The sequence below is a fragment of the Giraffa tippelskirchi genome, chromosome 2, assembly GCF_054371585.1.
Source record: "Giraffa tippelskirchi isolate mGirTip1 chromosome 2, T2T-mGirTip1v1.2.pri, whole genome shotgun sequence".
Taxonomy (NCBI): domain Eukaryota; kingdom Metazoa; phylum Chordata; class Mammalia; order Artiodactyla; family Giraffidae; genus Giraffa; species Giraffa tippelskirchi.
In genome coordinates, this window is record NC_137276.1 from 144,137,371 (window position 1) to 144,164,036 (window position 26,666).

The following is a 26,666-nucleotide window of genomic DNA, read 5'->3' on the forward strand; positions in this document are numbered from 1 at the left end:
TTATTTCCTTTAGGATTGACTGGTTTGATCTCCTTGCAGTCCAAGGGACTCTCAAGAGTCTTCTCTAACATCACAGTTCAAAAGCATTGATTCTTCGGTGCTCAGTTTTCTTTATGGTCCAACACTCACATCCATACATGACTACTGGAAAAACCATAGCTTTGGCTATATGGACCTCTGTCAGCAAAGTAATGTCTCTGCTTTTTAATATGCTGTCTAGGTTTGTCATAGCTTTTCTTCCAAGGACCAAACAAAATCACATTTGCTCAATTATCCACCTGGTTCATTCTCCACCTTGTCTTCTTCCTTATCATTCCCTTGAAAAACAAAAAGAAAATAAAATACAAAATAAAAACAAAAGAAAATAAAAAGCAAAAGGATTACATTTCCTCAACTATCCACCTGGTTCGTTCTCCAGGTTCTCCTCTTTCTTATCATTCCCTTGAAAAACTAAAGAAAATAAAAACCTTCACACGTTATGTTGCATTCATGAACCACCTATACAGAGGAAAAGACCCCGGCCACTGTGTTTCCTCTCTCAATCTCAAATTCTTCTTCCTGAAAATAAGACAATTTAGGTTAATACTTGCTGGTCCTCACTCTATCATTGTATTCTCAACCTGCAACCTTGCTAATCTCCACTCTATCATTGTATTTTCAACCTAGAACCTGGAGTAATGGATCCATACTACAGATGTGGATCTACCATGGATAGGAAAAATGAGGAGGGGGAAAATAAATTATAGCATTCTCTTCAAAATTTTGAAGCTACAGTTGGGAAAATAACATCATATTTTTTAAAATTAAAAAAATAAATAAATCAGAATTCTTCCATGCAGCAAACATTGCAATGGCTGTCAAATAATGTAATATGAACTTTAAAAAAACAAACAAACAAAAAAAATGCAGAGTCACACTTTTTTCCTTATTTGAAAGCAATATGATTTAACGGGAGAAACACAGAAAAACAGATTATGAGCACACATTCCTTTAGTCTGAAATCTGAGAATTATCTATGCGATCTTGATATAATCATCTTTATCTCATGAATACTTCATTTGTGAGATAAGAATTATTCCACAGACCAAATGAGATATTGGTTGTTGTTGAGTTCCTCAGTTGCATCCCACTCTGCAACCCCACAGACTGCACCACACAGAGCTTTAAAGTGCAGTAAATAATTATTCATGAGAATACTTTATAAAATAGGACATCTTGCCTCCATCCCTACCTTTCTCCCTTTCTTCTTTCCTTCCCTACTTCCTTCCTTCTTTCCCTCTTCTGTAATGTAATGATAAAAGTTGAGAATGCTTTTTAGAACTCTGACAACAGGCTTCACTTTCTGAATAGCTTCAGGTTTTTTTTTCCTTGCAAAAGGAGATCATTGCTTCTTATTAATCTTACTAGAATTATTGAAGTAACTTTGGATACATCAAGTAAAGCAATTTGAAATCCAAGTAACAGTGTTCAGAGAAATCAGAAACAAATGCTGTGATTATACCTTGGATGCACTCATCTGATTACAGTGAATATTCCTCACCATGATTGTCTTAAAAAAAAAAAAAAAAAAAGATGAGCGTATTTCTGAAATACTTTTGACAAAGCGAACAGGAATCTTATGAATCTCTTTAATGGCATCCTAACAATACAGTACATAATTAAAGGACCAAATAACAGATCTATTAATAGGGGAAAACAGTTTCAAGAAGAAAGAATAACATAAAATCTGAGCCCTGAAGTCAAAATTTATGCTCAAGAAATGAACACCTGTGTTCAGTGTTTTTATTTTTCACATATTCCAGAACTATTTAATTTAATGAGTAAGAATGTGCTAAGTAATGTTAGTTCATGGTTTCTAAAAGTTTATTCTTATGTTCTAATAGCCATGAATCTTTAGTGTAAAATGTCCACATTTTATTGTTTTAATACATATGAATCCCCACTATGCACCTTGTAAAAATCCAGGTCTTCTTAGCAATCTAAATAAATAGGCATACAATTCACATAGTATTGATTTTAGTATCTTCTCAGAAAGCAGATCATGCTTTGGCCAGTCTATTTGTCTTTGTAAAGGATGGATGTATAATAGAAAAGTATGCTTTAATGGAAAGATCGCTAGACTTCAATTTGGAAAACTCTAGTTTGATCCTTGGAATTACCACTTCTTGGGCTTCCCTAGTGGCTCAGATGGTAAATAATCCACCTGCAATGCAGGAGACCTGGGTTCGATTGCTGAGTGGGGAAGATCCCCTGGAGAAGGGAATGGTTACCTACTCCACTATGTTTACCTGGAGAATTCAATGGACAGAGGAGCCTGGTGGGTTATAGTCCATGGGGTCATAAAGAGTCGGGCAAGACTGAGTGACTAACACACACACACACACTTTACCACGTATTACCTCTGACCCCAGGTCAAGCTCTTCACCTTCCTGAATCACAATTTCACAATAATGGAAATTGAAATGATATATCAGAGGAAATCAGCAAATAACTTGTGAGACAGTATCTGGCTTATAGTAGGTGCACAATTAGTACTTGATGATTTGGCCTAAGACCTAGACTCAGAAGACCTAGATTCTAATTACATGATTTTCCTGAATCTATATATAAAGTTTGGCAGATATTTATCTCATATGAATGTATTAATTTGCCAGGGCTGCTATAACAAAATACTCCAGGCTGCATGGCCTAAACACAAATTTATTTTCTCACAGTTCTGGAGACTGACAATTTAAGATGAAGGTGTTTACAGGTTCAGTCTCTCCTGAGGCCTCACTTCTTGGCTTGCTGATTGCCACTTTCTTGCTGTGTCTTCATGTTTGTTTGTTTTTTCACTCTCTGCACATAGACCTCTAATGTCTTTCCCTCTTCTTATAAGGACATTAGTCATATTGGAGTAGAGCCCACCCATATGACCTCATTTAACCTTTGTTGCCTCTTTCAAGTTTCTATTTTCAAATGTAGTCACACTCTGAGGTGCGCTGCGGGTTAGAACTTAAACTTACAACTCTTACCAGGACACCACATTACAGACCTTAATTTTTTCTGTAAAATCAAATTTGTCTCCTTTGTTACCCTTGTTCTTTTCTACATGAAGGCTCAAGAAACTTTTATAGCTGTGGAGGCCAGAGGAATGGTTCTAATAGTGAACCAGTATTTTGAAGAGGTTAAAGTACAAAGAAAACCATAAGCTTCCTCCTTTGGTTCTTGATATCAGGTGGTAGTTCAGAGATCTCCTGCATTGTGACCAGTGAAAATAAAGAGCACAACTGACATTCAGTGGGTTCAAAAGGGTAAGTTGACAACTTAAGAGCATCTGTAAATAGACTGGAGTCGAACTGCAGAATTCCACCAGTATTCCCTTGATGGACACCGTGAAGGAGGGTATTTTCTAAACGACAATAGCAGCAGCATACTCCTCCTGAAATAGAAAACGGGTTTTGATTGAAAGTAAGAAGTAGATGTCAATAAGTACAGAAGTTAAGTGGTAGGAATCAGATCAGGGCCCTGTCTCTTTTACTGTCTCTGGTTTTGATTTTCTTTGAATGATTGTTTCCTGAATATCTGAATACCATGCAGCCATCCTGTTCCCATATGCTGTCTGTCCAAGACAATGGGAATGTAATACTATTGGACCATTTTTAGGTTCTAGACTATGACCCCTGAGTGAGTGATTCCCAAGGAGCTTTGCATTTTGTAAGGTTTGTTCGGTAAGATTGTTGCATCCTGCCCGCGGATTTGTAGTGCCATTTATTTCAGAGGTGGTTATTTGGCAACAGAGAGCTTTATATACTATACACAAGGAGAAATGTATTAACATGGTTCACAGCAAGGAATGTGAGATCATATTTCTTGGTCAAAGACATTTTTATCTCTAAGACACTGTCAATAAGACAAATTCATACGTTTAAATCCCTGGGGGCTAGTCTCTACTCCTTATCGCTACTCTTAGATAGCAAAACAATACAAAACAAAGTCAAGCAAAATAGACCAATTTTAATATGTATTTTATAGAAGTATAAAAAGACAACATATTTTGTTGAATCTTTTTTAAATTTCAGAAACAAGATGGCTTAATACTTAAACTCACATTCTAATGTACGTATTTAAGATTCCATAGCAAAATTTATGGCTTAAGTTTTCCAGTCAGTGGGTGGAAACCATAGAGCAAAATAACATTCATTTAATACATTCATACCTGTATGCACTATGTTTTTCTTTCTTTCATTTATTCATTGATATATACTCTAATGTATTCAATAACTCAACAATAGAATATCAATAGTTACCAGGCACTATATCAAGCACTAGGGATACAAAATGAAGCTATGAGGTTACTGTCTTAAAGCAAATCAAAATCTAGTGCTACTAAAATTTTCCATCAGATCCTTTTTAATTACTGAGGATAAAAAAATAATTCTAATGAAATTTCACCTTGGAGACTCGGGGCATTATAAATGCTTCAGATGATGTGAAGCCGTGACATAGCTTGAAAGAAGTTGGCCGACTCTGTACAGAAAAAGAAAAATGTCTCAGAGTTACGAAGGACCACTTCTTGATTACTACTCTAGCATCTATCTCAGATACCACATGCATGTTTATATTTTAGCACCCATGAAAACTTGGTTAAGAATTGTGTTGGCTTAGCACTTAGTGGTTCTTTCAGTTAAACAAAAGGGAGTGGGACACTTGTGATTTAGAGGCTGTGGACATTTTGAATAAACATAATCTGTAAATTTATGTGATATATAACTTGTCTACTGAAAATAAAATATTGGTTGACATACTTATTAGAGTAGAAATATTTCCAATTTAAACAGAGTATTAATAGCTTCACTGAAGTTGTCTTCATTTAGTCCTGTGTGATTTATTGCAATCGTCATATATATATCTTTTTGAGTGTAAATACTGTGATATAGATTTTTTTTAATGTTTCATTTTGTATTGGTGTATAGGCAATTAACAATGTTGTAATAGCTTCAGGTGAACAGTGAAGGGACTCAGTCAGAAATAATTTTAAAAGATGAAATTAACACTTCACCGTGTACTATTTAAATTAGTAAACAATTTAAATTAGTACTTCTAAGGAAGAAAGAATCAATTCAGTAACTTAGAGTTTCAATACAGAGATTCTAAGTATTTTGATTTTCCTTATATTCCATATCTAATAGAAGTTTAATGTGAAATTGAAATATTTATAATATATATTACATAGAATCAATCATAAAAACTACCTCACACATCTTTATTACGCATAGAAATGTTTTGTCTTTGGAGAGGGTATTCCCAACCAACAGTTTGAAACAAAGTTTCATATATGACACCGTATTTAAAAGTACAATAAATGTCACCATAAACATTTTGAAAATCATAGAATAAGACTACTTGTTTTTTTTTAATTAAGAAACAATGAATGTTTGAGGATAATATTGTTCAATTCTTGTATTTTATGGATGGTGAAACCAATGCTGGAAAAATTATGAGTTGTCACATAGCTATTAGTGTTAGAGTTGGTACCAAAATCCAGTACTGCCTCCCAGTCTCATGTGTTTTCACTTGTCTTGGTTATGAATTGGTTTATTGGCAAATAACAGAAGCACTCTCAGAGAAAGGGAGGAAATTGCATCCAGTCCAAGTGAAAGGCACACAGCTGGACATGAGGTCTGTGTGTGCCATTTTCTCTCTTGCCTATTTTCATCTCTATTTTCTCTGACTTTCTCTTCCTTTTTAGTTGCCAGTTTCCTTGGCAAGGTTCATGATTTCTACATTCTAAAAAAACTAGTTTGTACATGTATGACAATTAGTTCTGAATAGAGAAACTATTTGTTCATATGGTGATTTGTGTTAATTAGGAAATGGTGCCCCTCCAAGGTGACATAGCCTTGTGGGTCAATGCACCACATTAGCCAAGGCTGTGACCTGCTTCTCAGTCACCATACAACACTGAGGCCTAACACCCTCTGCCTGACTCGTTTTTGGTGTCTCCATTCTAAGTTCCAATGGCCCTATTTATGTCAAATGTTGTCTTAGTTTACAAGAACTAAGGATCCCAAACTTATCAGATATATACTTGAGAAAGAGAAGCAAAAGACAGTTGAAGTTTAATGTCAAGAATCTTGGCTTGACACTTGCCCTATCTTTTCAGGTATCAGACCCCCAGTATAATCATTAGTCTAGGTCTCAAGCTAAGAGAGGTACTACGCAGAGCTAATAACTTTCACCTGTGCACCAAGGGACAGTCTGCCATCAAACAGCAGTGACAGATGGTTTCATCTTTTTGTCATTGGCATTCTTTGAATATGTTGTTAAAAATATAGTCTCACCAAAATGGGAGATATCTTGATCATTTTAGGCAACCTCTATGTCATCAGGTTCAAAATGTTCAAAATGCTTACAATGCAAAGGAACATTTTTAAAATTTGACATAATGTAAACAGTTTCTTCTGTTGTCAATGTTATTGGAAATCCAGCAATAGACAATCTCTAAAATTGAGTCACTGAATTCAACTAATTATTTAAGAGCTCTATGATGGCCAGTGAGGGGTAGAGGCAGAAACCAGATTTGACAAAATCGAAGAGATGTCCATTTCAGGTCCAACTATTGTATGCAGAGGACAGGAAGAGGAGGTTGGTTCATATATAAAACTGCCTCTTCAAGGGTGTAGGGAGATAATCAACTCTAACCAAAGATAGGTTTCTATTAAACCACTTCACTTCATAATTGGCCATGAGTTATAGAAGTATATCATGATATGTATTCCTTATAAAAAGGATCTCAACATGCCACCTGATATAATTAGAAAAGAAAAACATGTAACTCTTCCCTGTGATTTTTGACTAAAATAAGTTTAACCACTAAGTTTCATAAACATTAAATTATTAGCATTGTTATCTTTTTAGAAGAGATTTTTGAACATATTTGATATTCCACTAAAGAAATATCAGCAGATTAAAAAAAAAAAAAAAAAACTACTGTGGGTCTCCATTCCCTTTCTTTGTCCAAAACAGCGATCTCATAGAATCACTTTCCACTGATGCTGAGTCTATCCTCAGATTCTTTTCCTGCTGTTCATTCCTTGCTAGTTAATTGGAGTTAGCAGTCAAGGTGAAATTCTACTAAAGTGCTGTACTCATTATGTTAGCATATTTGGAAAACTCAGCAGTGGCCACTTTTCCAGGACAGAGATGCCCGGCGTGCTATAGTCCATGGGGTCACAAAGACTTGGACACAACTCAGTGACTCAACAGCAACAACTCAAAGTGAAAACTGTCCATCAGTCCACTGGTAAACTCAGCTTCCTAAGAGCAAAGACATTGTCCTCCTTACATCCATAATCCAATGATCTCAATTACCTGAATGACAATGACACTCATTAGGTAGTTATGAATGGATAAATGGCCTAGAAATTATAAAAATAGTTTTTCACAAGCAGGTAACTTTTCAGGAGGAAAGATAACATTGACCAAAATCACAAACATCCATTTAACTTCATTAATAATGAAAAATTTTTGCAGAACTAAATTTTGGCCATACTAACAAATATCTTTGGAAAAGTAATAATATTCAGTGTTGGTGATAATGATAGGTAACAAATGCTCACATATACTATTGGTAAGAAAATAACTTTTAATAGCTTTTCTGAAAGGAAACTAGTTTATTTTAAAAATCATAAAAACAGGAGTACCGTAACCTCAAAAATCTACATGTGAAAATATATTTCATTAAAACAGGTATTTGTGCAATGATACAGCTATAAGGAAGTTTGTAATATCATTTTTTTAAATAATTTGATCAACAATCAAGAGTTGGTTACTAACATTTGATGGACTTTTTATATGATATTACTTATATCTCTCATATATAGTATATAGCTATTAAAGTGATACATAAGTGTACTTATCAACATGGACACATGTTTAGTATATACTAAGTGAAAAAGAAATATTGCAAAATAATGTTTTTCATAGGTATTTTGTAAATATATATGTGAATGTGCATAAGCCCTAATAAAGGTATCTAGAAACATCAGCATGTTAATATTTGCTGCCACTTGACATGTAAGATAATGGAATTTCTTTTTGCCTTTGCTTTGTTTTGTTTTGTTGATGTGCATCTCTTTCTCACTAAAGGTCACAATTTGCTTTAGTAATAAAATAAGCAATTTCTAGTATTTTTAAAAATTGCTTTCTAGAGACATTCATTTTTTTTCTTGATATTTTCTCCTGTAGTAAGCAGAACATTCAAAATCGTTTCATTGACTATTCTTTTTGAGAATAGTAATTTCAGCATCTAAACATTAGAAGCCTTCCCTAAGGACTTCAACTGAGCATTTGAAGAGTCAGTGTTAAATCTGGCACTCTTGTTCACATGTATTTTTTCTTTTGTTCTCTCTCTCATTCTTCCTCTCTCCATGAATCCTTTACCCATCTTCAGTAAAACATTGGTGGAAAAAAATAGAAGTGTGATCATATTAGTTCCTTATAGAAAGTATACACGTGAGTCAACTATACTTAGCTTTGGTTCTCAGTGTTAGGTTTTTATCCTTATTATAAAAATTCATACTTGTTCATTATTTGTTTAAAAATGGAAAAATACAGAATGTTTTTAAAGGAGTTGAAAAGATGCGATTAATTTAGCATATTTACATCAAGCATCATTTATTTTTCTATGTGTTATTTCCTGTATGTCGTTAAAATTATATTATATTCATATGTGTTATTTTTCTAATAGAAGTCAGTTCAGTTCATTTCAGTTCAGTCACTTAGTTGTGTCCGACTATTTGCGACCCTATGAATTGCAGCACGCCAGGCCTCCCTGTCCATCACCAACTCCCGGAGTTTACCCAAACCCATGTCCATCGAGTCAGTGATGCCATCCAACCATCTCATCCTCTGTCGTCCCCTTCTCCTCCTGCCCCCAATCCTACCCAGCATTAGGGTCTTTTCCAATGAGTCAGCTCTTCGCATGAGGTGGCCAAAGTACTGGCATTTCAGCTTCAACATCAGTCCTTCCAATGAACACCCAGGATTGATCTCCTTTAGGATGGATTGATTGGATCTCCTTGCAGTCCAAGGGACTCTCAAGAGTCTTCTCCAACACCACAGTTCAAAAGCATCAATTTTGGGGGGCTCAGCTTCCTTCACCATCCAACTCTCACATCCATACATGACCACTGGAAAAACCATAGCCTTGACTAGACGGACTTTTGTTGGCAAAGTAATGTCTCTGCTTTTAAATATGCTATCTAGGTTGGCCATAACCTTCCCTCCAAGCAGTAAGCATCTTTTAATTTCATGGCTGCAATAACCATCAGCAGTGATTTTGGAGCCCCAAAGAATAAAGTCTGACACTGTTTCCACTGTTTCCCCATCTGTATCCCATGAAGTGATGGGACCAGATGCCATGATCTTAGTTTTCTGAACATTGAGCTTTAAGCCAACTTTTTCACTCTCCTCTTTCACTTTCATCAAGAGGCTCTTTAGTTCTTCTTCACTTTCTGCCACAAGGGTGGTGTCATCTGCATATCTGAGGTTATTGATATTTCTCCTGGCGATCTTGATTCCAGCTTGTGTTTCTTCCAGCCCAGTGTTTCTAATGATGTACTCTGAATAGAAGTTCAATAAGCAGGCTGACAATATACAGCCTTGACGTACTCCTTTTCCTATTTGGAACCAGTTTGTTGTTCCATGTCCAGTTCTAACTGTTGCTTCCTGACCTGCATACAGGTTTCTCAAGAGACAGGTGAGGTGGTCTGGTATTCCCATCTCTTTCAGAATTTTCCATAGTTTATTGTGATCCATATAGTCAAAGGCTTTGGCATAGTCAATAAAGCAGAAATAGATGTTTTTCTGGAACTCTCTTGCTTTTTCGATGATCCAGCAGATATTGGCAATTTGATCTCTGGTTTCTCTGCCTTTTCTAAAACCAACTTGAACATCTGGAAGTTCACGGTTCACATATTGCTGAAGCCTGGCTTGGAGAATTTTGAGCATTACTTTACTAGCATGTGAGATGAGTGCAATTGTGCGGTAGTTTGAGCATTCTTTGGCATTGCCTTTCTTTGGGATTGGAACGAAAACTGAACTTTTCCAGTCCTGTGGCCACTGCTGAGTTTTCCAAATTTGCTGGCATATCGAGTGCAGCACTTTCACAGCATCATCTTTCAGATGTACTTCTTCTAATAGATATACATCTTCTAATAGAAGTACTTCTAATAGAAGTACATCTCAAATATTTTCTCAGAGCTCGCTTTACTTTAAGTGATTGTTGTGTCATGTCAGCATCTGTGTCATTTGTTCTTTTATTTAATGTCTTAAATGCCTACTATGTGCCTGCTATATACAAAGTGTACAGACAGTAATACAAAAGATAAGCATGATTCCTACCCTCCTGGTGTAGTCCAGTTTGAGACACAATTGATGCCTTGCTTGCATGCCTATTCAGTCATGTCTGATTCTTTGCAACTCCATGGACTATAATCTACCAGGCTCCTCTATCCATGGGGTTTTCCAAGCAAGAATACTGGAGTGTGTTGCCATTCCCTTCTCCAGGGGATATTCCTCACCCAGGGATCAAACCCACAAATCCTATGTCTCCTGCATTGGCAGGCAGATTTTTTTTTTTTTTTTACTACTGAGCCACCTGGGAAGCCTTGCTTACTCCACTGTAAAACTCAATAAACAACAGAAGCAGTAACTGGGGAGTGAAATATAGGTGTTAATTAGAGTCACACAATGAGCAGCAACTGTCTATACTCAATATGACTTAGTCATAGTCTCCATTAGTCCCTAGTGCCCCCTAAGTACTTTTCCTCTTTAGTGGGAAAGAAACAGGTCTAGCAAATCATGGTCATTACTGTATAAGTCGTGGTAGTCATGCAGAGATTAATAAGTTCTTTGCCCTAAAAAAATAGTTTAACAAGGTAAAACAAGACAACCTGGAATGACAAGTTCATCTGCCTATTCTTACTTCTCTATTAGTGAAGAAGAACAGAGAGAAACCTTTGAGTGAAATATGTTCATATGAGGTAATCGGGCTATTTTCAAAGTATTTAATGACAGAGACAGAACAGGACCAGACCATTCAGAAGAAGGTCCCTCATTTGGTTATGTATATGCCAATTAGTTGTTCTATCTTAGATGTCTGGCTGGAATATCCAGGGCAGAGACCAGAATGACTAGTACAGTGGGAGCTCTCAGGAGGATCAGGGCAGTGGCTGTTTGCCAGTGTGAAAGCATTTCAACATTTTAGCAACTGGTGTGATAGGCTCAGTCCTAGAGGAAATATATCAAGGTCCTGTAGGCGTCTTCTGCTCTCAGGAAGTACACAATAGTGGTCAGAACAGTTCTCCTTTGCAATGGAACTTTCTGTGGTAGATCTTTTGTTTCTCTCACAGAAGTGAAAACTCCTAGATGTATGTGGACAGCTGAAAAGTGAATAAATTCTAAATACAGACTTTGGAATACAATATAAACATTATAGGAATGCAGCTTGAATATTGTTGAATAGAGGAAAAAGGAAGAAGCCAGTAGGATAACTCTGTCTGAGATTTGATAATGAGGACATCTGAAATGTGCTTATTTTACAAGAAAATAAAAGCAGTAACGAGAGTCATCTAATTGTAGTGACTTTATGAAGTGACAGTATATGAACTAATAATGCATATGAAAATATTTTTAACAATTTGTTCTCCTCTTTCAGCTTTCCTTATTGGAAAAGACTGGATTTGGAGGTGTTCTTCTATATATTGATCCTTGTGATTTACCAAAGACTGCAAATCTTAGCTATAATACTTTCATGGTGTCACTGAATCCAGGAGGAGACCCTTCTACACCCGGTTATCCAAGTATTGGTAAGTTTGCTATTAATCCTTATTATTCTTGTAAGCATTATAAGGTTGCAATTTATAAGTACATGTTATCTAACGTAATTAAAAAATAGTAAAGTTGAAGAATTCTTACCATGTGGGACAAGTACTCCATGTAGGTAGACAACACATGCATCTACGTAGAAGCATGAATTATCTATGACTTTGGATATGTTGTCATAACTTGAAGCCCAGAGTCTAGGAGTACACATGCTCAAGTTAGGTGTCTGTGAAAAATGAAAGTGAAAGTTGCTCAGTTGTGTCTGATTCTTTATTCATGGAATTCTCCAGGCCAGAATACCAGAGTGGGTAGCCTTTCCTTTCTCCAGAGGATCTTCCAAACCCAGGGATTGAACCCAGGTCTCCCACATGGCAGGTGAATTCTTTACCAGCTGAGCCACAAGGGAAGCCCAAGAATACTGGAGTAGGTAGCCTATCCCTTCTCCAGTGGATCTTCTCGACCCAGGAATCAAACTGGGGTCTCCTGCATTGCAGGCAGATTCTTTACGAACTGAGCTATCAGGGAAGCCCTGAAGCTATGGGAAATAATGCTGGATAGCATTCGAGTTGACATGATCAAATTGTCTGGCTCCCTAAAAGAAGGGATCTCATTTGTTTGTCAGCCACTTGGCAGCATAGACATGGCTATTTTGCATCAAACATCCTTTTCTTTCCCAGCAAGCTGTGTTCATTACAGTGGGGGTCATGTGACAAAGAGAAACAACTGTGATTTTGGCAGGTGCTCACTGCATCATTGAACTTCTGTCTAATGTGTCATTGACAAATATTCTGTATATACAAGCTTGGCAGAGGAAAAGCTCTTTGAACCTCCTTCCAGGATGATACTAACCCATTAACTGTGATACTTTAGTCAGAAATTAAGCTAACAAAAAATTCATGTAATTATTCATGTGTCCCATCAATATTTTTGTTTTCCACAAGATATAACAAAAGACTAAAAACATCTTTCTGAAGTCTAACTTCCCTTTGTATATAATTAACTTTACCAATCAATTAATAACTTTCTTCAAGAAGGAAGCAAATTAAGTCAAATATGAGTTATAATTTTATGAACTTTGTTGGGTTTATTAAGTACTACTTTGTCTACTAAAATACCCCTTTAATAATCCATGTAAGAATTTTCTCTGGGAACTCACTGTTCTGTAGTTTGTACAGTTCACTCTCATTATTGCAATTTTCAAGTTAAAATTAATAGGTATCCATCTACAATTCTCAGACCTCACCAAAAATGTCAGTTAAGCCCTCTCATTTGCAAATGCTCTGATTGCCTTGGGTTGTAATGCCTCAGTATCAGGAGGTTGCATGTAGCAGCTAACTCTGCTGCAAAGCAGTGTTCTACAATGCTACTGAAAAGCAGATGCTGGATGAATACTTTACTTAAGCTGGTAAATTACCTCATTGGCAACAGTTACTATTTATATATATTTGACTTAGGTCATTTAAGAAATGTAGAATTCAGTCATCTCTAGCAAAGTGCTGGCCATTGTCTTGAGAATCTCAGCATAATTTTTTAAAAATACTTTTTAATTTGAAATAACTTCAACTCAAAAAAATGTTGCAAATAAAGTATGCAAATATTTAGACCCTCTGCCCATTTTTGATTTGCATTATTTGCTTTCTCTATTGTGTTGCATGGGTCATTTATATATTTTGGATATTAACCCCTTATCAGTTATGTGATTTGCAAAAATCTCCATTCAGTGGGTTGCCTTTTCATTTTGATGATAGTTTCTTTCATGTTCAGTATCTTTTTAGTTCAACATGGCCCTTTTTGTTTATTTTTATTTTTGGTTCCTTTGTTTTTGGAGCAGATCAACAAAAGACATAATATGACTGAGGTTAGTGAGGTTACTGCCAGTATTTTCTCTAAGAAATTTTATGGTTTAGGTTTTATATTCAAGTTCTTAATGCATTTTGAGTTAATTTTTATATATGGTGTAAGATTCTTCTACTGGTGAGTGTTCAGTTTCCCCCACACCTTTTGTCACAGAAACTATACTTAACTGTTGTTTGTTCTTTGATCCTTTGTTGTAAATTAATTGTCCATATATGTATGGGTTTATTTCTGAGATCTCAGTTCTGTTCCATTGACCTCTGTGTGTGGTTTTGTGTCGGTATCATATTGTTTTGATTGCCATCGCTTGGTAGTATATCTTGAAATCAGCACATATGATAGCTCCAATTTTTACTTCTCCCTCGAGTTTGTTTTGGCTATTCAGGGTTTTTTCGTATGTGTTTTCATAGAAATTTTAGAATTATTTGTTCTATTTCTGTGAAATATGCCATTAGAATTTTGATATAAATTGCATTGAATATGCAGATTGCTTTGCATAGTATGGGCATCTTAACAATATTAATTTTTCCAATCTCTGAGCACAGAATATTTTTTCATTAATTTATGTCTTATTTCATCAATGTCTTACAGTTTTCAGTGTACAAATTCTTCACATACTTGGTTAAATTTATTCCCTAAGTATTTTATTATTTTGATGTAAATTGTAATTGGAATTGTAAATGGTTCTAAATTGGGAAAGGAGTACGTCAAGGCTGTATATTGTTACCCTGCTATTTAAATTATATTCAGAGTACATCATGCAAAATATGGGGCTGGAAGAAGCACAAGTTGGAATCAAGATTGCCAGGAGAAATATCAATAACCTCAGATATGCAGATGACACCACCCTTATGGCAGAAAGCGAGTAAGAATTAAAGAACCTCTTGGTGAAAGTGAAAGAGGAAAGTGAAAAAGTTGGTTTAAAGCTCAACATTCAGAAAACTAACATCATGGCATCTGTTCCCATCACTTATGGCAAATAGATGGGGAAACAATGGAAACAGTGAGAGATTTTATTAGTTAGTTAGACTAGATTTTTTTAGTTAGTTAGACTAACTAAAGGTTTGTAGATTTTATCTTTTCCAATCACCAGCTCTTAGTCTCATTGATCTTTCCCACTTTATTTTTTGTCTCTCTTTGATTTATTTCTGTATGATCTTCATTATTCTCTTCTTTCTGCTAATCATGAGCTTCATTTATTCTTTTTCTTTTTCTAGTTCCTTTAGGTGTAAAGTTAGATTGTTTATTTGGTATTTTTGTAGTTGTTTCTTGATGGAAGCCTGAATTATTATGAGCTTCCCTTTTAGAACAATTTTTTGTTGAATTCCATAGATTTTGATATGTTGTATTTCTGTTTTCATTTGCCTCTAGATAATTTTTTTTTTGTTTTTTTCAAAGACCTCTTGGTTGTTTAGTAACATATTTTTAATTTCCACATTTATGTGGTTTTCTTTTTCTTTTTTCCTTGTTGATTGGTTTATAGTTTTATACCATTACAGTTGGAGAAAGTTTTTCTTCTATTTATTGAAATGCAGTTTGTGACCTAACGTGATCTATCCTAGATAATGTTCCATGTGTTCTTAAGAAGAATGTATATTCTTTTGCTTTTGGATGGAATGCTCTATATCTATTAAGTTCATCTTACCTAATGTATTATTTAAATTTGATATTTCAGATTGATTTTTTTTTGGTCTGGATGATATAATCATTGAGGTAAGTAGGGGGTTAAAGTCCCCTACCATTATTGTCTTGCTTTCAAATTCTCCCTTTAAGACCATTAATATTTGATTTTGGATCTTGGTGCTCTTCTGTTCAGTTCAGTTCAGTTGCTCAGTCGTGTCTGACTCTTTGCGACCCCATGGACTGCAGCATGCCAGGCTTCCCTGTCCATCACCAACTCCTGGAGTTTACTCAAACACATGTCCATTGAGTCGGTGATGCCATCCAGCCATCTCATCCTCTGTCATCACCTTCTCTTCCCACCTTCAATCTTTCCCAGCATCAGGGTCTTTTCCAATGAGTCAGTTCTTCACATCAGGTGGCCAAAGTATTGGAGTTTCAGCTTTAGCATCAGTCCCTCCAATGAATATTCAGGACTGATTTCCTTTAGGATGGACTGGTTGGATCTCCTTGCAGTCCAAGGGACTCTCAAGAGTCTTCTCCAACACCACAGTTCAAAGGCATCAATTCTTTGGTGCTCAGCTTTCTTTATAGTCCAACTCTCACATCCCTACATCCATACATGACTACTGAAAAAATGCTAGCTTTGACTACATGGACCTTTGCTGGCAAAGTAATGTCTCTACTTTTTAATATGCTGTCTATGTTGGTTATAGCTTTTCTTCCAAGGAGCAAGCATCTTTTAATTTCATGGCTGCAGTCACCATCTGCAATGATTTTGGAGCCCCCCCCCCAAATAAAGTCTGTCACTGTTTCCATTGTTTCCCCATCTATCTGCCATGAAGTGTTGGGACTAGATGCCACTATTTTAGTCTTCTGAATGTTGCTCTTCTGTTGGGTTTATGTATTTGCCTGCTGAATTTGCCTTTTTATCATCATGTAACGCTCTTCTATGTCATTTCTTACAGTCTTTGTTTTAAAGTCTATTTTTGTCTGATATGATAAAAGCTACTGCAGTTTTCATTTCTATCTGCATGAAATATATTTTTTTCCATTCCTTTACTTTCTGTCTGGGTGTGTCCTTTCTTATAAAGTGAGTCTCTTGTTGGCAGCCAATAGACTGGTGCTTTTTTTTATCCATTCTACCACTCTGTCTTTTGATTAGTTCCTTTAGTTTGTTTGCATTTTAAGTAATTACTGATGGGTATGTACTTTTGGGGGCTTCCTTGGTAGCTCAACTGGTAAAGAATCTACCTGCAATGCAGGAAACCCCAGTTCAATTCCTGGGTCAGGAAGACCCCCTGGAGAAGGGATAGGCTACTCACTCCAGTATTCTTGGACTCCCCTGGTGGCTCAGATAGTAAAGAATCTGCCTTCAATGTGGGAAACCTGGATTTGATCCCTGGTATGGGAAGATCCCCTGGAGTAGAGCATAGCAACCCTCTCCAGTGTTCTTGCCTGGAAAATCCCCATAGATAGAGGAGCCTGGCAAGCTATAGTCCATGGGGTCACAAAGAATGAGACATGACTAAGCACACAAACACATGTATTTATTGTGATTTTGTTATCTTTTTTCTTTTTCTCTCTTTCCTTGTGTATTGGATGGTTTCTTTAGTGTTATATTTAGATTTCTTTCTCATTTTCCTTTGTATACTTACAATAATTTTTCCCCTCTTTGGGTTACTGTGAAGTTCGCATATAACATTCTTATGAGTTTTGCTTAAGTTGGTAGCAACTTAAATTTAAACACATTTCAAAACTTTGTCTTTCTACTCTCCCCAGCACATACACATTTTATATTTTTGATGATACATTTTACATCTTTATTTATTTTATGTGTCCTTTTGTTACTGTAATTTTAGCTTATTTTGCTACTTTTTTCTTGTAATTCTTATATCTTCCTTATTAACAATTATTTTATGAACTTTGCTATATATTTACCTTTTCCAATAAGGTTTTTTTTTTCTTTCATATATTTTCATATTAACTAATGCCATTTCTTTTCAGCTTAAAGAAATCCCTTTAATATTTCTTGCAGGACCAGTGTAGTGGTGATGAAATCCTTAGTTTTTGCTTAGCTGGTACAGACTTGATCTCTCCTTCAATTCTGAATGTTAACTTTGCTGGGTAGAGATTTTTGGGTTGGAGGTTTTTTCCCTTTCTGCATAATGGATATAGCATACCACTTCCTTCTGGCATGTAAGGTTCCTACTGAAAAATCTACAGATGTTCTTATGGGATTTCGCTTGTATGTGTCAAGTTGTGTTCTCTTGCTGCTTTTAGAAGTTTCTTTTTATCCTTAACTTTTACAATTTTAATTGTATCTTCATATGTATCTTTTTTGATTCATGCTATTTCAAACTCTCTGGGCTTTCTGGACCTGATGTCTGTTTTCTTTCCTGGATTAGAGAATCTTCAGCCACTATTTCCCTAAATAATTTTCCTGGATCTTTCTCTCACTTTTCTTTTTTGGACCCCTATAATAATATAAATATTATCCTGATCATTGTTGTTTCAAAAGTCTCTATTTTCTCTTTTAAAAATTCTTCTTTCATTTTGCGGCTCTGACTGAGTTCTATTGTTTTGTCTTCCAGCTGAGTGATCTGTCCTTCTCTCTGGTGTTTAACCCCTCTAGTGAGTTTTTCTGCTCTGTTTTAACTTCTCTTGATACCTTCTTATACTCTCTGTCTCTTTGTTGAAGCTTTCATTCTGTTCATCCATTGTTTTTCCACATTCAGTGATGCACCATTCTTGACCATTACTTTTAAATCTTTATCAGCAGATTGCTTACCTCTGTTGCTTTTAGTTCTTTTTCTGAGATTTTGTTTTGTTCTTTCAATTTGAACATAGTCCTCTTTCTCCTCATTTTGTCTAATTCTCTATTTTTATATATGAGATTAACAATTTCTCCCAGTCTTAAAGGAGTGATCATATTCAGGAGATATCCTGTGAGGCTCAGACATACAATTCTGCCTTGACTCCAGAGCCAGATATCAAGGAGTGTCACCTATGTGGACTCTGCATCTTCCTCCTTTGGTGGAGCCCAGTGGTGGCTGCTATGATATGCTGTCATGTGGGATTTGCCATTGGAATAGCTGAGGGTCTTGTGGCTTCTGTGGGACACTGGTGAGGAGGACTCTTGCTTAGATTTTTTCTTAGGTGCTGGGAGAGAAAGGACTCTTAGTGGGTCCATGCCTACTGTCTCTAACAGTTTATGGAGAGAATTCCAAAATACTGCTCTTCAGTGCTGACATTATCAGAGTAGTCTGGGATCACAAAATGGTATCCATCAGAATCTCAGTCACCAGGGAGCATCCCAGCTAGTTTCCTCCTCCCTGACATAAACTTCAGGATTAGGAAGTGGGTCCCCTTTACCTATGGTTCATGTGTTTTGTGCTGATTTTCAGATCAAGTTAGTCTGTGTACAAGCCCTTTAACAAAAGGTTTTTCATTCCCTAGGGTTCTGTAGCTTTCTTGCACATATTTCTCATTGGTTTTCAAAGCCAGATATTTTGTGGGCTTATTTCTTCTGTGCAGGATCTCAGGGTTGGGAGGGTTGATATGGAGCTTGATCCCTTGTTTCTGAGGTTAAAGATCCATGTGTTTGTGGTTCTTCTCAATTGTGGCTTTCTGAAATGAGTTTTTTCCCTTGATGAAATCATAACTTACCTTTCCTACTTATCTTAAAACTGTCCTTTTACACTTTGTTGTGGAGTCTTCATACATCCAGTGTTCAAGTCCCTTTTCATGAGTTTTATTCCATATGTCATTGTAGAGTTAATGTGTGTCTGAGAGGAGGTATCATCCCACACTGCTATTTTGAGCTCTTTTTTTTTTTTAATACATACAAAATAAAGAGAATAGTAAAATGAACCTTCCATATATCTCAACCAGTTTCATCAATTATTCTACTATTTTTGTTTTGTCTGTATATCCCCTCACCTCTGTATAACCATTTATTTTTTCAGATAAAATTTTTTAAAATTGAAATAGATACATCTTAATGGGCAAAAGGATACAGCCATGTACTTTCCATTCCTATTTAGTATAAGAACATTCCCGTCATCTCCAGAAAGTTCTCTGGGTCAGTTCAGAGTAACTCTTCATCACCAAACCTAACTAACCACCAGTCTCAAGATTGGTACAGAATTTTAGAAATTCATATAAATGGAAAAATGAAATACATATTCTATTGTGTGCAGATTCTTTTGCTCAAGATAATGTCTGTGATATTTATTTATGGTTGCAGTTAGTAGTTTATTCCCTTTTATTTCTGAGAAGCATGCCACAATTTTATGTAGGTTTAAGTAGTTGTTTTTTTTTTAAACAAAAATGTTGATGCACTTTGCTACAATGTATGATCCAAATTGATTGTTCAAACAAATGCTTGGCCTTCTTGTAAGATAATTCTGCTCAGTGACCCTGTTGCATATCCAAATATTTCTTGATTATTGTAGAATCAGAGAAGAGAGTAAAAGTTTTAAAATAATCCTTGTCCCTGTAATACAGAAAATGATTAATCATTCTTTTTAATATGAATGAGGCTTTAGCTTCATTTGGCATGTTAATTAACTACTCTGAGTCTTATTCTATTCACAATAAAAAGCATTACACTAATACCTATCTAACAAGACTGTTTGTAAGAGGATGAAAAATTCTGGTCTCCACCTCATAATTAAATAGAAACTCTGAGGAAGTGTCCCAATTATTTCTGTTCTAACACATTTTTAGTAATTCTGATACAACTGAATTTTGAGAGCCACTGAGCCAGAGAACCTTTACGTCCTTTATCTACCACATCTGAGTTGGACCACTGTGGCTATTGACCTAAATTTTGTGGCACCATGGTACTGTTCTTTCACATCATCTTGTATTGCTGCCTCCATACCAGTCAGGTCTGGGGAACATGTTTTCCTGATCCTCAATCAAATTTTTGTACTCAACAGGCTATTAGAAAATATTTGTTGAGTGAACAATTTATTCTTTTTTTTTAACTTTTTATTGAAGTATAATTGATTTACATAGCTGTGTTAATTTCAAGTGTACAACAAAGTGAATTTTATATATATATATATCCATTCTTTTTCAGATTCTCTTCTCATATGAGTTATTACAGAATATTGAGTAGAGTTCATTTTGCTATATAGTAGGTCCTTGTTAGTTACCTATTTTATATATAGTAGTGTGTATATGTCAATCCCAATCTCCTTATTTATCACTTCATCCCGTATTTCACCTTTGCAACCATAAGTTTGATCTCCAGGTGTGTGAGTCTGTTTTGTTTTGTAAATAAGTTCATTTTATCATTTTTATTAGATTCCTCAAATAAATTAGATCACATGATTTTAGTCTTTCTCTGTCTCACTTCACTTAGTATGATAATCTCTAGGTCCCTGATTGCTTGTCTGATGATTCTGATCCTGGGTTTTATCCTAACTTTAATTAACCTAATTAAAACTCCTTTTTTTTTTTTTTAAGAAAAAGCACTTGCATACGGTTTTTCCTCCTTAAATGCTTTTGTTAACTCTCTCACATCTCTTTTACCACTCAAAATATCAGAGTTTGCATTGACTCAAACAGCTTTGAAATTCCATGTAAGATATTAAGATATCAGAATCTAATCTAATCTCTTAATTCCTTTGATAATTTATGAAATATTTCAAAGATTAAATGTTCAAACTATCAGACTTTATAGTAACTGCTTCCACCAACTTGTCAGGAGTATTTTAATGCATTAAACTGTAATTCAAGCAAAGTTCATTCCCTGAAACTATATACTTTTAAAATTCTAAGAGGCTTTAGGGTATAAGTAGCACAGTTTTATTCTCAAAATTGAGGCAAAAGAAACTTAATCACATTATCTAGGGACTCAGATAAATGAGGCATAAGAACTGACATTTACAGTAACTGGTTATTATTATAATATCTGTGGTTAGTTATAATAAAAGCGTGCTTGTCTTAAAATCATTAATTGGGGGCATAAGGTTTGGCTCGAAATGGAGGGAATCAAAAAGCTATGGGGTGAGCTTTAAAATAAAGAAGTGAGAAATTGATATCATTAAGGAGTATTCCATTTTCATTATGTTGAAAGAAAGAAAAGAAAATCCTATCCTGAATTCTAAGTATTAAGATTATCTGACATCTGAAAGACTAGAAATAGTATTAAGAATCAGAAATCTGTTTTCTTTCTATATTATTTCCCTTAACAATGTATCTTCTGAAAACTCTGTAAGTTACTAAGTTGATTTTAAATTTATTATCATCTCCAGATAACTGCCTGGTTAATCTCTGGACTACTACTTAATTGAAATCCAAAATACTTCTTTTATCTGAACTTAGACTTTATTCTCCTTACACCTTATTTCCTAAAATCTATACTGATTTAAAACTTTATATCTGTGCCCTGGTCTCTATTTGTTATAATCCTATTTTGCTTTTCTTTTTGTTTTAAATTCTAGAGAGGAAAATTGTTTCAGTCATTTTATTCTAGTGAAGCGTATCAAACGACACAGTTTATTTAATATTCCCAATGTTACAATTCAGTGGATCTGTGTGTTGTTTACCTACTCTCTGCTCAACATCACCTCCGCCAACCAAAACCATTCAAAGAATAAAGAATATCACTGTAATTTGTGACAAGTTTTCACCAGATGTTCTTGGTCCAGTTACCTGGACAAATGTTGAAAGACTGACTTGAGTTGGCACTAAATCAACTGAGACAATGTTGAACTAGAATAGCAGAAAATATAAATATGTACCTAGTTGTCAGAGTGTTAGATATTCACAGCATGAAATGCCTTGTCACTTAGTTGGCAAAAAATAAGTGTCAGAATTCTTACTATTTTACTGTAACTGGTGGTTCTTGTACATGTTCTAAAGTCTTCCTGTTTACATGCCATATTATTCAGCCTGATTCTTAGATCCACTCAAGGAGTGGCTCATTATTAAACAATGTGAATTTTTTTAGGAAGTTTAATTTGCAACATATTGAAAAAATAGACTATTCAAATTCAAGCTACTCCTTTAAAAAAATCTAAATTTTATTTAATATAATGGTAATATAAGTTTCCATGGATTTCTTGGTTCCAAAAAATTGAAAATTTCCAGTTGTTTGTTGAAAAGTCTAAGGTTATAGTCTTCAGAGACGTTTTCGATTATTATTCTTAGGAAATTAGTCTACCATGTAATGTACTAGTTGCTCAGAATGTTCTTTACTTATTATTGTACTAGGAACTTTCTGTTTTAAATTGACACACATTCTGTCAGTAGAGACAATCAGGTTTTTTTTTTGTTTGTTTGCTTTAAGAATCAGCTTTAACAAAAATTGGTGATTCTAAGAGGATAATAAAGTCCACTGCTTTAAAAAAATAATTTAAAAATACATTTCTGTTACAGTGCATATAAGAAGTTAATTGAAACAGCAATAGAATTAGTTTGACATGTTTTTGATACTTATTCTTTATAACATCTTTCAACAGGACAGCTTTTACTGGTCCAACTTGATCGGTAAATAAACTGATCCTTAGAGAAATTTGGCATCAATCAATGATTTGACTAACATAATCACCTTTAAATCCAAGGTTATCTAACTTCTAACATAATGGGAATTCCACTGTAAAACTTGGCATCAACTATAAAACTTAGGCAAATGATATTTGCAGTTCGGTGTGATATCAGATCTATGATTCAAATTTAATGATGAGAAAAGTTTGACTTTGTTTTCCTGACACATTCAACATATGCTTGGGGGGGTAATGTTGAAGTTGAAATATAAAATATGATAGTAAAATTATAAAACTTATCTATAGGTTTAGACTGTATCAATATAACCTCAGAACAAATTTAAATTGTTTGCAGTTGCCAGTTGTCTCCCAGAGTAGTTTTGTACACTTACCTATAAAAATGGAAATTGCATATTATAAAATAAATTAATTGAACAATGAATCAACTAACCAAAGAAAGTAAGGACAATCAACAACAACAACGAGAACAAAAGACCCTGAGTTTTATTGTTCAACCACTAATTTATGTGAATTATTTTAGAGGAATATATTCACAACTTGTCATTTTATGAACTTTAGTAGACTTTATATTTGATAGCTTTAAATTGTAAAATAGAAGCATTATATTAGCTTTCTCAAAGATTCAAATTGTTGTTACTATCATGAGTACAACCCACCTTTTCAAGGAACTTAGAAGCTGAGCATAGCAGATATAAAAGAATAGAAGTAAACCTGAGAAATAATATACCATGCTGATCAACACACTTAATTTCACCCTTTCCAGCCAATGTGCATGCTTTTTTTATCTCATGTGGTCAGAATCTATAAACTACAGTATGAAGAGATTTTCCTATTGACAAACTTTTTTTTACAGAAAATATCACTAATATAACTAATGTTATATGTGAAATTATAAAGGTCAATATAGTCTATTTTTGCATTCAATACTGAATGATTAAGGGAACATAAAAACAATAGCATTTCTCAACACTATTTATTATTAATTTATCTATACTGAAACTTAGGTTGTTTCTTTAATTTGACTATTATAAATATTGCTGCAATGAGCATAGGAATAGAAATCTCTTTTCAAAATAATGCTTTGTTGCCTTGTGATATTGCTGTATCAGATGGTCATTGTATTTTTAATTTTTTAGGGGCCTCCATATTGTTTCTTATAGTAGCTGAATCATTTACATTTCCACTAACAGTATATGAGAGTTGCCTTTTCTCTACATCCTCATCAACACATTTCTTTTCTTTTTGATAATAGCCATTCTAGCAGGTATAAGGTGATACCATATTTGTGGTTTTGATTTACATTTCCCTAATAATTAGTGATGCTGAGCATCTTGCCATATACCTATTGACCTCATGTCTGTCTTTAGAAAAATGTCTCTTAATGTCTTCTGTCATTTTTAGTCAGACTTTCTTTTTCCTTATTTGCTGTTGAATTGTATGAGTCCCTTATATATTTTGAATATTCACTCCTTACCAGATATACATTTTAAAATATTTCTCCAATTCAATACATAGCCTTTTCATTCTGTTGGCAGATTTCTTTTGCTGTGCAAGGCTTTTTAATTTGATGTAATTCCATTTATTTATTTTTGTTTGCATTGCCTTTGCTTTCAGTGTCAAATCCAAAAAATCAGTGCAAAGACCATTGTAAAGAGATTTACCTGCTATGTGTTCTTCTAATTATTGTACATTTTCATGTCTTGTGTTCAAGTCTTTTTTAAAATTTTCAGTTAACTTTTGTGGGTGATGCTTACAGCAAAAGTCCAGTTTCATTCTTTTGTATATGGATATATAATTTTCCCAGCACCACTTATTGGGAAGACTACCTTTCCCCAATTGTTATTCTTGGCTCCCTTGTTATAAATTGACTTTATAGATGTGTGCTTATTTCTGGATTTTGTCCCATTGATCTAAGTATCTAATTTTATGCCAGTATCATACTGTGTTGATTACTATGGCTTTGTAATATAGTTTGAAATCAGAGCATATGATACCTCCAGGATTGCTCTTCTTTATTCAAGATTGCTTTGATTATTTGGGATTATTTGTGGTATCATGCAAATTTTAGTGTTCTTTCTTCTATTTCAGTGAAAAATTCCATTAGAATTTTTATAGGAATTTTTATAGGGATTGCATTGAATCTGTAGATTGCTTTGGGTATTGTGGATATTCTAGCAATACTAATTATTATAATCCAAGAAAGTGGGATAACTTTTCATTGATTTGTGTCTTTTTTTTTAATATTTCTTTCCATTCCTTTTATCAGTGTCTTATAGCTTTCAGAATATAGATCTTTATTTCTAAGTGTTTATTTTCTTTTTGAAACTTTTATAAATGAAATTTTTCTTTCCAGTAGTTTATTGGTAGTGTGTAGAAACACAACTGATTTTTCAATATTCATTTTGTATTCTATAAATTTATTGAATACATTTAGTAGTTGTAACAGTTTTTTGGAGAAGTTTTAAGTGATAAATATAGATATGTCATATGATCTGCAACAGGGCCTTCCCTCATGGCTCAGCAGTAAAGAACATGCCTCCAGTGCAGGAGACATGGACCTGATCCCTGGGTCGGGAAGATTCCCTGGAGAAGGAAATGGCAACCCACTCCAGTATTCTTGCCTGGGAAATCCCTTGGACAGAGGAGCCTGGAGGGCTACGATCCATGGGATAGAAAAGAGTCAGACACGACTGAAGTGACTTAGCACAGTACACAGTACACATCTGCAATGGAGACACTTCTACTTCTTTCTCTCTGATCCAGATGTCTTTGCTTTATCTTTCTTGCCTAATTTCTTTGGAAAGGACTTCAAGTGACTATTTTGACTAAAAGTGGAGAGAGTAAACTAGAGGTACTTCATTTTTTTAAAATTTAGCTGTTATTCTAAAAATTTGTATTGGTTCTTAGGGATTGCTGATGGTTGGGTTCTCCAGAAGCAGGTACTGACAGAGCATTTACTTGGCAGAATTGTTACTAGAGATGAACACTTGTGGGAAAGAGGGGGAGTGCGTTGGGGATGGGGCAGAGGGGAACGTGGACAGCACAACAGTGCCACCACCGGGAATAGATGGTCTATCAGGATTGACCATTAGTAGATCAAGTGGACAGACCCGTATGCCTCCTTTGAAATCAATCTTTGGATGTGTGTTCTTCCCCAAGAATGGTATTCCACTTGGCAAAGTGAGTCCTGTGACTAAGGACAACTTTGAAATCTTAACAGCTGGTGGCTGTATGTTCACAGGCCTCACAGCAACAGGTTGACAGAATGTTCCTCGACAGGATGGAACATTACCATGGAACATCTGGAGAGGACATTACTGTGTCCACCACAGAAATCTGGTTTTAATCCCATTCTTGGTCATGAGTAGCTACACTGTATATTATAGCAGCCAATAGCCCTGTATGGCCATTTAATTTTAAATTAAACTAATTAAAATTAAATAAAACATAAAATGTAGTCATAGTGTTTTTATTTCACATGCTCATTAGCCACATGGGGCTATTATAAAGGACTTTTATCATTAAGGAGCAGTCTACTGGATGAACACTACAGAGTAAATATCTAAAACAATGTGATTTTATACAAAATTTGGTGGTTATCTGCTGTTTTAGATCATCCATGAGACTGTTTCTGTATATAATCTTGAGAATTGAAGATTGTTTGTCTTTTTTACCACTTGAATTATTTAAAGTCTATTTACAAAGCAGACTCTAAGAACCACATGTTGGGGATGCTTCATGAATTCTTTTATGGTTTAGTGTTGAACCAAAACATAGTTGAGTGCTCCTAAAGTAAACATT

General features: G+C 34.8%; 1 protein-coding gene across 3 annotated transcripts in view; it reads left to right on the plus strand.

The window, feature by feature from the left end:
* The window catches only part of NAALADL2 (N-acetylated alpha-linked acidic dipeptidase like 2), a 1,599,429-nt gene that overhangs the window by 989,450 nt on the left and 583,313 nt on the right, over positions 1 to 26,666 (plus strand). For all 3 annotated transcript variants that reach the window (XM_081570965.1, XM_081570964.1, XM_081570966.1), the window contains one exon: positions 11,702 to 11,852. In XM_081570965.1, the coding sequence (XP_081427091.1) occupies positions 11,702 to 11,852 (151 nt within the window). The remainder of the gene's footprint in view (positions 1 to 11,701; positions 11,853 to 26,666) is intronic.